At 45.9% G+C, this 12673-nt stretch overlaps 1 protein-coding gene across 1 annotated transcript in view; it reads left to right on the forward strand.

Moving 5' to 3' along the window:
- Positions 1–12673, forward strand: part of LOC140402267 (protein Smaug homolog 1-like) — a 98996-nt gene that overhangs the window by 46134 nt on the left and 40189 nt on the right. The window contains 1 exon segment of the mRNA XM_072489906.1: positions 1438–1953. Within this exon segment, the coding sequence (XP_072346007.1) occupies positions 1438–1953 (516 nt within the window).

Consider the following 12673-nt stretch of genomic DNA (forward strand, 5'->3'; position numbering starts at 1 on the left):
CATGAACTGTGAGAAGGGTAGCGATGGACATAAAGAAGATGACAAAGAGGAGCAGGTAGGAATGGGTGGACAAGGTGGCAGATGAAATTTATTGCTAAAGCAAGGATGTTATGCTGAACCTTTATAAAACACTGGAGTAGTGTGTCCAATTCTAGCGCTTCAATTTCGGAAGGATGTGATGGCAATGAAGATGGTGCAGAAGCAATTTGCAAGAATGGATCTAGGGGTGAGGAACATCAGTTGCCTTGACAGATTGGAAAAGTTGAAGCCGTTCTCCTTTCAGCAGAGAGGGTTCGGAGGAAACTGGATAGAGGTGTTCACAATTATTAGGGATCTTGACAGTGCAGTCCGAGCAACTGTTGGGAAACGGAGGACACCAATTGCAGGTGAATGGAAAGAGAACCAAAGGTGACATGAAAATATTTCTGACCCTGTGTGGTTGGATATAACTCTTGCAGAGAGCCAGCATGGGCTTGACCAGTCAAATAGCTGCCTCTTGCGCTGTGGCGATTCAGTCATTCTGTATCATTAAAATCACTTTTGGGGCAGCACGGTGGCACAGAGGTTAGCAATGGGACTGCAGTGCTGAGGACCCGGGTTCGAATCCCGGCTCTGGGTCACTCTCCGTGTGGGGTTTGCACGTTCTCCCCGTGTCTGCGTGGGTTTCACCCCCACAACCCAAAGATGTGCAGAGTAGGGGGATTGGCCACGCTGATTTGCCCCTTAATTGGAAAAATAATAATTGGGTACACTAAATTGTTTTTGCATTTTTTTATTAAAATCACTTTTGACAGTTAACAAATATGCAAGTCCCAAACGACATTCACTGCTCAAAAGGCAGTACGGTGGCACAGTGATTGGCACTGCTGTCTCACACACCAGGGACCTGCGTTCGATTCCGGCCTTGGGTGACTTTGGGTTTCCTCCGGGTGCTCCGCTTTCCTCCCACAGTCCAAAGATGTGAAGGTGAGGCAGGTGGATTGGCCGTGATTAATACGCGGGATAGGGTGGGGAGTGGGCCTAGGTAGAGTGCTCTTTCGGAGGGTTAGAGCAGACTGTAGGGTTTCTATGGATTGTAGGGGTTAATAATGAATGGTCAAGGCATATTTAGCTCCCTTTGAACATTGTTGAATTCTAAATTACAGCTGTGTTTTTGAGTCCATTCCACCTTGTGCCATCTAATATTTAGTTGATAGTTGAGAGATTTTCTAGACTTGGCTGCATTGCATTTCCCACCTGGATGTTTAGGTTTTTGTTTGGCAGGTGATTGATCCGAAATTTCCTATTATTCATATGTTGAAACTTGAATTTGTGTTTTCAGGTAAATGACTGTTCAGGTGGGCTAATATTGCATGTAATTATGACGCTTCTGAAAACTTAGGAAGAGAACAAAGCTTTATTTCCGGAGGTTTGAATTGTACTTTGTTCGTTTTGCAGCTTTCATCAGTCAATGGCACCAGGACCCGAAGGAAAAGGTTGTTCTGCAGTTGCTTTCCCATCTTCCTTTACTTCAGCCTGGGAATGTGGAGGCAAAGTCTGAATATATGAAACTGCTGCAGAAGGTGCTGGCCTATTCCATTGATAGCAATCTGTTCATCGAGGAGAGTAGACAGCTGTTATCCTATGCACTAATCCACCCTGCCACCTCACTGGATGACCGGAGTTCTCTGGCCTTATGGCTAACCCACTTGGAGGAGCGCATGTCGAGCAACTACAGTTCACAAAACATGGGGCCGGCAGACTCCATTTACACAGGAGTGTACAACCAAAATCAACGGCAGAATGTCGAAGACAAGCTAAATGAATGGCAAAATCGAGTGGATAGCAGCATGTGTGTCTCTGTCCCTGCTTGGCAGGACAAGCCAATGACCTGTGAGAATGGACATCTGCCTCTGCACACGTCTGCATCGGTGCCATCTGCCATGAACAACATTGGAAGCAATGCAAGTACAGGTAAGGAAGATGTTTGATTTATCAAGTTTGAACATCAGTGGTGGCTCACGCTTGAAGCTTTGTGCTGAATGTTTCTGGCATCATTGCGGGATTTTGTCAGTGTGGTTGTTGAAGACTTATTTGTTGGCCAGAGTGGCCCCATCACCAAAGTGGACTTTGCATTCATCTATTCTGTTCTACAAGTACTATCTTCATTGGCCAATACACAAGATTCTTTGGCGTTAAATATGTTTAAACACACTTTCCCTGCCCCACTTGATAAAAGCAGCACTCTTTTTGATCCATGGTAATCCACACCTATCAGAAGGTCTCACTTCCTAATATTCTTAGTATGTAAATCTAGACCATCAGTGATGGTAGGCAGCCTGATCCTGGAAGACCATTATGGGTTTACCTGATCTCACCGTGCTTGACAACTTTGCAGCAGACGTTCTTTGACATTATTTGGGATCAGTAAAACTGGTTGAATGTTTTAAATTGCCACTACTCCGGAGTTGGTTTTCCATACAAAATAATGAACAAACTAAGTTTAAACACCGGGCTGAATCGGTTCAGGAACCGTAGAAATTGCAGCATACTTGGAGGCTGTTTGACCCTTAGTAATTATGGTGGTGCTAGCTCTTCAATTATCAACTCTGATTACGCTTTAATCATCTGGAAGAAACACTGCAGTTTTTTTCCAGACGATTAAAGTCTGCCAACAAGCTCTTGTGGATAAGCATTTTATACTCTGATTTTAAAATTCGTGGTTTTTCAAATCTCCCAATGTCCTCATTCGGCCCTAGTTGTGTCACATACTCCAACACTCCCAAGATTTCTGGCCTCTTGCATACCCCTAATTTTAATTGTGCTACCATTGGCTGCCAAAACTCTGAAATTCCCTCCCAAAATCTCCGCACCTTTCTACTACTCTCCCTTCCTTCTCCTTAAAACCTACCTTTTTGACCAAGCTTTTCGTCACCTGCCCTAATCTCTTTACATGGCTCAGTGCAAGGTTTTGCTGATGCTTCCTGTAAAGCTCTTTGGGACATGCGCAACATTTTCTGTACAAATTATTGTTGACTTGCCCTTTATTCGTCTAACGATCTGGAATACCCCCCCACACACGCACACGCGCACACACACACACACACACACACACACACACACACACACACACACACACACTCCTCAATTCGCCAGTTACTGCAACAAATTTACGGGCAGCATGGTAGCACAGTGGTTAGCACTGTTGCTTCACAGCACCAGGGTCCCAGGTTTGATTTCCGGCTTGGGTCACTGTCTGTGTGGAGTCTGCACGTTCTCCCCGTGTCTGCGCGGATTTCCTCCGGTTTCCTCCCACAAGTCCCGAAAGACATGCTTGTTAGGTAAACTGGACATTCTGAATTCCCCCTCTGTCTACCCGAACAGGCGCCGGAGTGTGGCAACTAGGGGCTTTTCACAGTACCTCATTGTGATGATAATGTAAGCCTACTTGTGACAATAATAAAGATTATTATTATATCATGCTGTTCACCTTTTCATTGTAATGTACATTAAGATATAGATGCAGAACCCGTTAACCCTCCCTGGTCCAATGGAACATAGTCCACATTTCTACCAGAAAAACAATTTTCTTTCTTCAAACCATCAATCAAACCAACAGAAAAACTTGCAGTTTGACACCTTTATACCCTCAGTGTCGCAAAGCACTTCATATCCAATTAATTATTTTTGAAATGTTAGTCATAGTTATGGTTGATTAGTAGTGTTGTAAAGTGAATCCATTCCGGCGGTACCTGCTAATGCTGACCTCTGCTTATACCAAAGTTTCTCTCATTCAGAATGGCACTGGGTAACGATTAAAATTTAGCCAAGTGGTTCTGCTTCTGTTGAGCGATGAAAGCAATCTTTTATCAGATTTGAAGTTTAATAAGGCATTATGTAATTGTTTGTATTCAGTTGGTGGTTTGTATTGCATGATTTTTCCGTAGCCGTAAAATTCTATTGGCGTGAAGGAAGACCTAAAAAATCCTCTTCACAGGTGTGTGAGAGTAATTTGCATGTGGCAGTTTGCTGTGAGCTGGTTGTTTTCCACGTTCAACGTGGATCCCAAATAATGTCTGGTTATAGCTCAACCCTTAAATTTAGAGTTGTTGGTTAAAAGCTATAGTCGGGTACTCTCTCCAAAGATACTAGACCAAAATTCATTTTGCAACAAGTGTAAGATCTCATCTTGCATGGCACTGCATCGAAATGTTCAGTAGTACTCCGAAACATTCAGTTGGCAAATACGCTCACCAGTGTGAAAACAGCCAGGATGCTCCTCTGTTAGACTCCTGGCTTTGCAAAGTTAGCTGGTGGTAATGATGTGCTGGAATTGATGCTAATATCCTTTGGCTAGGAAAGGGGAAAGGCCGGCAAAGGTTTATTTCATGTCCAGTGGCTGCAACCAGCAGTGCAGCGCTCCCCCAGTGCTGCACTGGCGTGCCAGCTTATACACCGTTTGGAAGTTGCTAAAATCCACCCAAAATCTCTGCTGAGGTCAGCAGTCACTGTCCTTTGCTATTCATGCACTGTGACATTGATAACCATATGAGAATATGGACATGATACAGTGATCTCATGTCCTGTTGATCTCTGAATGTGGAAAATTGTTTCATACCCTCGCAAACCTAATAGATGTGGCACTTTGCACTGAGCTAACTATGTATTTCAGCGCTAGAGTAACTTGCCATTCTGATTTTTCTGGATTATGTGCGAGGGTTTAATACAAGGGGAGAATTTAAGTACGGTGAAGAAATATTTTGTCTGTATTCGCAGTAGAACTTACAGAAAGAAGGTAACTATTTGGCTAAGGAGTGCAGAACTTAATATTAGCAGAGAAAAGGTTTTGGCGAAACCTCTGGGTCTAAAAGCCAACAGATGTCTAGGACTTGATGGCCTACTGCCAGAGACAATGGATGCACTGATTGTAGTTTTCCAAAATTTATTAGATTCTAGAACTGTCCCAGCGGATTTGCGGTTAGCAAATGCAGCTCTGCTATTCAAGAAAGGAGGGAGAGAGAAAATGGGGAACTGCAGACCAGTTAGCCTGAGATCATCTGGCATATATTATTAAAGAAGTCTTTAACAAAGCATTTAGAAAATCACAATGTAATCAGAGAGTCGGTATGGATTTACGAAAGGGAAATTGTGTTTGACAAAATTGTTAGAATTTATTTTGGGGTGTCATCAGTAGGGTAGATAAAGGGGAACCAGTCTATGTGATATACTTGGTTTTCCAAAAGGCAATCAAGTCCGAAATAGTACAGCTGTATTAAGTTTCAAGGAAGTAAGGCAAGGCTGGATGGCCTCTAATTTAATGGCAGGAGCATTACAGGTAAAACGGATGAGTTAAGGACGAGGATTGAAAGCCTTCGATAGGGTAGAGTGGGGGTACCTGTGGGAGGTGCTGAAGAGGTTCGGGTTTGGGGAGGGTTTCATAGAATTTACAGTGCAGAAGGAGACCATTTGGCCCATCGAGTCTGCACCGGCTCTTGGAAAGAGCACCCTACCCAAGGTCAACACCTCCACCCTATCCCCATAACCCAGTAACCCCACCCAACACTAATGGCAATTTTGGACACTAAGGGCAATTTATCATGGCCAATCCACCTAACCTGCACATCTTTGGACTGTGGGAGGAAACCGGAGCACCCGGAAGAAACCCACGCACACACTGGGAGGATGTGCAGACTCCATACAGACAGTGACCCAAGCCGGAATCGAACCTGGGACCCTGGAGCTGTGAAGCGATTGTGCTATCCACAATGCTACCGTGCTGCCCCACAATGCTACCGTGCATTTGCTACCGGGGTTTGTCAGGTGGGTTAGGCTGTTGTATGAGGTCCCGATGACGAGTGTGGCCACAAATAGGAGGAGGTCCGAGTACTTTCAGTTGCACCGAGGGACGAGACAGGGGTGTCCCCTGTCCCCCCTGCTCTTCGCACTGGCGATTGAACCCCTGGCTATGGCACTGAGCGAGTCGAGGAACTGGAGGGGGTTGGTGCGGGGTGGGGAGGAGCATAGGATGTCGCTTTATGCGGACGACCTGCTGCTGTATGTGGCGGACCCGGTGGGAGGAATGTCAGAGGTAATGAGGATCCTTGGGGAATTCGGGGACTTTTCCCGACAAGCTCAATATGGGGAAGAGCGAGCTGTTCGTAGTTCAGCTAGGGGACCAGGAGAGGGGGATTGGCGAGCTCCCACTAAAAAGGGCGGAGAGGAGCTTCAGATATTTTGGGGGCCAGAAGCTGGGGGCCCTGCATAGGCTTAACTTTACAAGGCTGGTGGAGCAAATGGAGGAGGAGTTCAAGAGGTGGGACGCGTTACCGCTGTCCTTGGCAGGTAGGGTGCAGTCAATCAAAATGATGGTGCTCCCAAGGTTTTTGTTCCTGTTCCAGTGCCTCCCCGTGTTTATCCCGAAGGCTTTTTTTCAGGCGGGTTAACAGGAGTATAATGGGGTTTGTGTGGGCGCGAGGGACTCGGGTGAGAAGGGTGTTCCTGGAGAGGAGCAGAGGTAGGGGGGGCTGGCGCTGGCTAATTCTGTGGGTACTACTGGGCCGCCAATGCGACAATGGTGCGCAAGTGGGTGATGGAGGGGGAGGGGGCTGCATGGAAGAGGCTGGAGACGGCGTCCTGTGTGGGTACGAGTCTGGGGGCACTGGAAACGGCGCTGCTGCCGCTCCCTCCAAGGAGGTATACCACAAGCCCGGTGGTGGTGGCGGCCCTCAGAATTTGGGGCCAGTGGAGGCGGCATAGGGGGGGGGAAGTTGGGCGTCGGTGTGGACCCCATTACGTGGACCACCGGTTCGCCCCAGGAAGAACAGGGTGGCACAGGGCAGGGATACGAAAGTTGGGGGACCTGTTTGTGGACGGGAAGTTCGCGAGCTTGGGTGGGCTGGAGGAGAAGTACGCCCCCCCCCCCCCCCCCCCCCCCCCATGGAACACCTTCAGGTGCTTACAGGTAAGGGCGTTTGGCAGACGGCAGGTGGTGGAATTCCCGCGGCTACTGCCACACACAGTACAGGACAGGGTGCTCTCGGGGGGGGGGGGGGGGGGGAGAGATCTCGGAAACTTACCAGGTGATGGAGGAAGAGGCCCCAGTGGTGGAGTTGAAAGGTAAGTGGGAGGAGGAGTTGGGAGAGGAGATCGAAAAGGGTACGTGGGCAGATGCCCTAGGGAGGGTGAATTCTTCCTCTTCGTGCGCGAGGCTCAGCCTCATACAGTTTAAGGTGCTGCACAGGGCACACATGACGGGGACAAGGATGAGCCAGTTCTTTGGGGGTGAGGACAGGTGTGTTAGGTGCTCAGGGAGTCCAGCAAATCACACCCATATGTTCTGGGCATGCCCAGCGCTGGAGGAATTTTGGAAGGGCGTAGCGAGGACGGTGTCGAGGGTGGTAGGATCCAGGGTCAGACCGGGCTGGGGGCTCGCAATGTTTGGGGTGGCAGAGGAGCCGGGAGTGCAGGAGACGAATGAGGCCGGAATTCTGGCCTTTGCGTCCCTGGTAGCCCGGCGAAGGATTCTCTTTCAGTGGAAAGATGCGAGGCCCCCAAGAGTGGAATCCTGGATCAGCGATATGGCAGGGTTCATTAAATTGGAGAGGGTGAAATTCACCTTGAGAGGGTCGGTACAAGGGTTCTTTAGGCGGTGGCAACCGTTCTTAGACTTTCTGGCAGAACGATAGACATTGGTCAATGGCAGCAGCAGCTCGGGGGGGGGGGGGAGGTTTACTTTATTTTTGTTTATGTTATTTACACTGGAGGGTCTGAGGGGATGTATACACCTGTTGTGTTAAGTCGGGGTGTTAATGTTAATTTATTATTTATGTACAGGGGGGGAGGGGTTTGGGGGGTTGCTTTTTTTAGATTGTGTTTTGTACTTAACCCTGTTGGGTTCCTTTTTCTTACTTTGTTATTGATATTTTATGAAAACCTTTAATAAAAAAATTTTTTTTTTTTTAAAAAGGACGAGGATTGACGCGTGAAATTGTGATTATAGTAGTCATCACAGAGACGTGGTTGAGGCAGGGGCAGGATTGGTAGCTCAACAGAGGATGAGAAGGAAAAGAGAGGCTTTTAGCAAGTACAAGGAGCGAAGCAGTGGAGGCATTACTGGAGTACAGAAAATACAGAATTAAGCTTAAGAAAGCAATTAGGAGAGCAAAGAGGGGATATCAGAAAGCTCTGCCTGGTAAAGGTAGGGAAACTCAAGGTAAGTTTATCAATGGGAAGAGAATAATCAGGGGAAGAATAGGGCTCATTAGGGACCAATGGGGCAATCTGTGGAGCCAGAGGACATGGGGTAGGGTGTTGAATGAATACGTCACATCCGACTTCACCCAAGAGAATGAGGATGTAGGTATACAACTTGTGGAGAGAGAGATTATGTGGCTCTTGGGCAAAGTGACATAGGGACTGACAAGGTAATGGAGGTGTTGGCAAGCTTAAAAGTAATCTCCAGGTCTGGGTGAATTGTGTCCCAGTCTGCTGTGGGAGGCGAGAGAGGAGATTGCAGGGGCTCTTACCCAAATTTTTAATTCCTCTCTGGCCACGGGGGTGTCAGAGGATTGGAGAACAGCTAATGTGATCCCGCTATTTAAAAAAGGTTGTAGAGATAAGCCAGGGAAATCCAGACCAGTGAGTATCATGTCAGTGGTGTGGAAACTATTGGAAAATCTATCTCCACTTGGAGAGGCAAGGTTTGATCAGAGATAGTCAGCATGGCTTTGTCAGAAGGAGGGCATGCCTAACACATTTGATTAAATATTTTGAGGAGGTGAGCAGGAGTGTAGATGAGGGTAGTGCAGTTGGTGGTTTATATGGATTTTACCAAAGCCTTTGAAAAGGGAGACTTATAAAGAAAGCAAATGCACAAGGGATACGTGGTAATTTGATAGGGTAGACAGTGGGTGATGACGGACGGCTGCTTTAGTGACTGGAAGCCAGTGTCCAGTGGCATCCACAGGAATCTGTGCTGGGTCCCCTATTATTTGTCATTTATATAAATGACATAGATGACTATGTGGGAGGTGGGATAAGTAAGTTTGCGGATGACACAAAGATTGGCCGATGGCTAACACAGGTGGAGTATCTTGGTTACAGGAAGATACAGACGGGATGGTCAAATGGGCAGATAAGTGGCAGATGGAATTTAACCCTGAAAAGTGCGAAGTGGTAGACTTTGGAAGGAGAAATTTGACAAGGAAGTATTCAATAAAAATGAAAAAAATTAAATGAAAATCGCTTATTGTCACAATAGGCTTCAAAAGAAGTTACTGTGAAAAGCCCCTAGTCGCCACATTTCGGCGCCTGTTCGGGCCCTAGACGGCACGACACTAGGAAATTCTGAGGAATGAAGGGACCTTGGTGCGTTTGTGCATTGATCTCTGAAGGCAGAAGAGCAGGTTAATAGGGTGATGAAAATGGCATATGGGACACATTTATTAATCATGGCATAGATTACAAAGCATGGAAGTCATATTGGAGTTGTATAGATTTTGGGTGAGGCCACAGCTGGAGCACTGTGTGCAATTCTGGTCGCCATGTTTTGAGAAGGTTGTGATTGCACTGGAGGGGGTGCAGAGGAGATTCACCAGGATGTTGCCTGGGATGGAACATTTAAGTTATGAAGAGAGGTTGGATAGGTTTGGGTCTTTATGTTGGAGCAGAGAAGACTGAGGGGCGACCTGATCGAAGTGTACAAGATTGAGGTTTAGGGGGGATTTGAAGGAAAACGTTTTTACCCTCCCCAGAGGGTGGTGACGGTCTGGAATGCACTGTCTGGAGGGTGGTAGAGGCGGGTTGCCTCACATCCTTTTAAAAAGTACCTGGATGAGCACTTGGCGTGTCACAACATTCGAGGCTATGGGCCAAGTGCTGGCAAATGGGATTAAGTAGGTAGGTCAGGTATTTTTAATGTGTCGATGGGCTGAAAGGCCTTTACTGCACTGTATTTCTGTGATTCTGAGAAGGTGCCATATGAAAGGTTTATATGCATATAGAATTGGGGATAATATATTGGCACAGTTGGAATATTGGTTAATGGACAGGTAGCTACAGATCCATGCTGGGGCCTCAGCTATTCACAATCTGTATTAATGACCTCGGTAAAGAGATCAAGAGTAATATATCTCCGATTGCTATTGATTCAAAGTTACATGGGAATATAAGCATGTGGAGGATGCAAGGAATCTGCAAAGGGACAGACAGGTTAAATGAGTGGGCAACAAGGTAGTTGGGATTGAGTATAATGTGGAGAAATTAGGTTATTCACTTTGGTAGTAGGAATATTTTTTGAAGGCATTATAAGCTAATGTTCAGAAAAATTGAGTGTATTTATAAGGAACATGGCCTGCAGGCACAGAAAGTGATTAGGAAGGCAAATTATGTGTTTATTCTTTACCAGAAGGGAATTGGGGAATTTAAAAAGTCTGTTAAAATTGTTTTGAGCTTTGGTGAGACCGTACCTAGGATACTGTATGCAGTCTTGGTCTCTCGCTCCAACAACGGAAATACTTGGCAGTTCTACCCCAATAACTCGCCAGTTTGATCCCTGAGATGAAAGGGTGGTCCTGTGATGACCAGCTGAGTAAATTGAGCCAATACTTCCTGGTGTTTGGAAGAATGAGAGGTGATTTAATTGAAACATACAAAATTCTGAAGACACTTAAGAGGTTGTTTCTGCTGGCTTGGGAATTTAGAACCCAGGGCCACTGCCTCAGGATTATAAGACATGGATCACTTAGGACTGAAATGAGGGAAATTTCTTCACTTGGCCGTGAATCTTTGAAATTGTCCACTCCAGAGGATTGTGGATGCTCCATTGCGAAGTACATTCAAGACTAAAATAGACCGATTTCTGATCTCCCGGGATATGGGGAGCGGACAAGTGGATTCTAAGTAGATCAGTCGTATTGAATGGCGGAGTAGGCTCTAGGGTCGAACGGTCTCCTCCTGCTATTTCTTATGTTTTTATGCTCTTAATAATTGAGTGGCGATCATGCCAGTTTGCCTTAATTTTCATGTTTGGTGTTAAGGTTTTATATTTTGAGTTAAATTTTATTTGTACTCTGAAACTTCTACATTGCACAGAAATATTTGCAAAACTGCTAAATAAAACTCCTTACAAAGGCCCAGTGGTGGAAGCCCTGCTGACTTGTTCCAAGGTGCAACCCTTGGCCTGTGTTTAGTTGGGGAACACGACCGCACAATAAATAAGATGTTACGGTTGTCCTCCGCATCCCGGTCTGGGAAGCTATCAAGAATAGCTATCAGCGACTTCTAATGGAGAGGAATTAGGTGAGAAAAGAATTTGTACTGGCCTGATGTTCCATATGGTTAAAAAGTCTGTCACTGCTCTTGGCTCTTCTACTAAAGGATGTGCCGTACCTGTGGAATAGCATCTCAACAATCGAGCCTTTGGAAGAGGGAGGGAAAAAGTTGCAATTTGCTTTTGCGAAAAGTATACTTTAAAGCTAGAAACCTTTGACTGCAGGGCCATATTTTAAGAATCATTCACTTGTTCCATCCACTCCTCTCCAGAGTATTTTAGCAGCAGAAATATTTAGGCAGTTCAGTGAGTTCCAGAAAACTGCCATAGGATAGATTACGAATTTTCACCACAAGTTTCAGAACATGGCTCCACAGCTTGGAATGGGGGAAGGGGAAAGAAAGGGAGAGCAGCACTTCCTCTGAAAGATAAAATAGCCTAGAAAGTCACCAGGCTGTCGCATGCATCTGGTTTTGGTTTGACTGGCATTGGCTTAGGCCTGGGAGTATTTCGGTTGTCCACCCTCTTGCTGAAGGGCAAAACATAGTCCAGGAAGGGGGTCCTAAAGGAAAGAGAAAATAACTTATTAAAACAACTCAGAAAATGTCCGTTGCAGATGTTACATAATCGAAAACATGTGCGTTATAAAAGCTACAGAGAACATTCAGTACTCAACCGTGCCAGTGGTGTCAGTCTATATATAGCTTGGAACAAAAATGCCTGAAGGCAGTACATATCTACAGCTGTTTTTCTCCTCTGTGCAGTCAACTAAAATTAAGCATCCTGGGCTTTCTCTGAATGATATGCAAGTGAAACCAGAAGAAATAAATGATCAACTTCAATCAGCTGTGATGAGATGTCACTGCTGAAAACATATTGACAGCCGACCAGTTCTGATTAGTTTTATTCTTGAATATGGCGAGTTCTGTACTTTATTATATTGAAGTACACGAGGGTGCTTGTTGCTGCCTTCTGCAGATGTTGAAATGCCTGTGTGAGGTGACTGCTGACATCTGTTGTCTGCTCTCTCATTTTTGCTATCGTAGGCCAGTAATGCAGTTTTCACCCTGCTTGCCTGTTGGGATCTTTCCTGGTGAGCCTGAAGATCTGTATTCGGGTTGAGCGAGTCGCAGAGGTGGCGGCGTAAAGCCATATGACAGATGCTATATTACCCAATTTACTGCATATCGGGCAAATTTGGCGAGATAGAAGTTGACTAACTGACCCTGTTGTGGTTCATCTACAGTGATTGGGGACAATCGGCTGTTAAATAGTCAGCTGTTGGGTGCCACAAGGACACGTGCACTCTAATCTTTTTTTTGATGTCAGTGGGAAGTGGGAAGCAATGATCAGCTGCTGTGCCAGTGTATTTTCTTAGTGTACCATTGGCAGTTATGGAGTAGAAACACTGGCATGGATCTGTTG

Source organism: Scyliorhinus torazame, chromosome 25 (genome assembly GCF_047496885.1).
Source record: "Scyliorhinus torazame isolate Kashiwa2021f chromosome 25, sScyTor2.1, whole genome shotgun sequence".
NCBI lineage: Eukaryota > Metazoa > Chordata > Chondrichthyes > Carcharhiniformes > Scyliorhinidae > Scyliorhinus > Scyliorhinus torazame.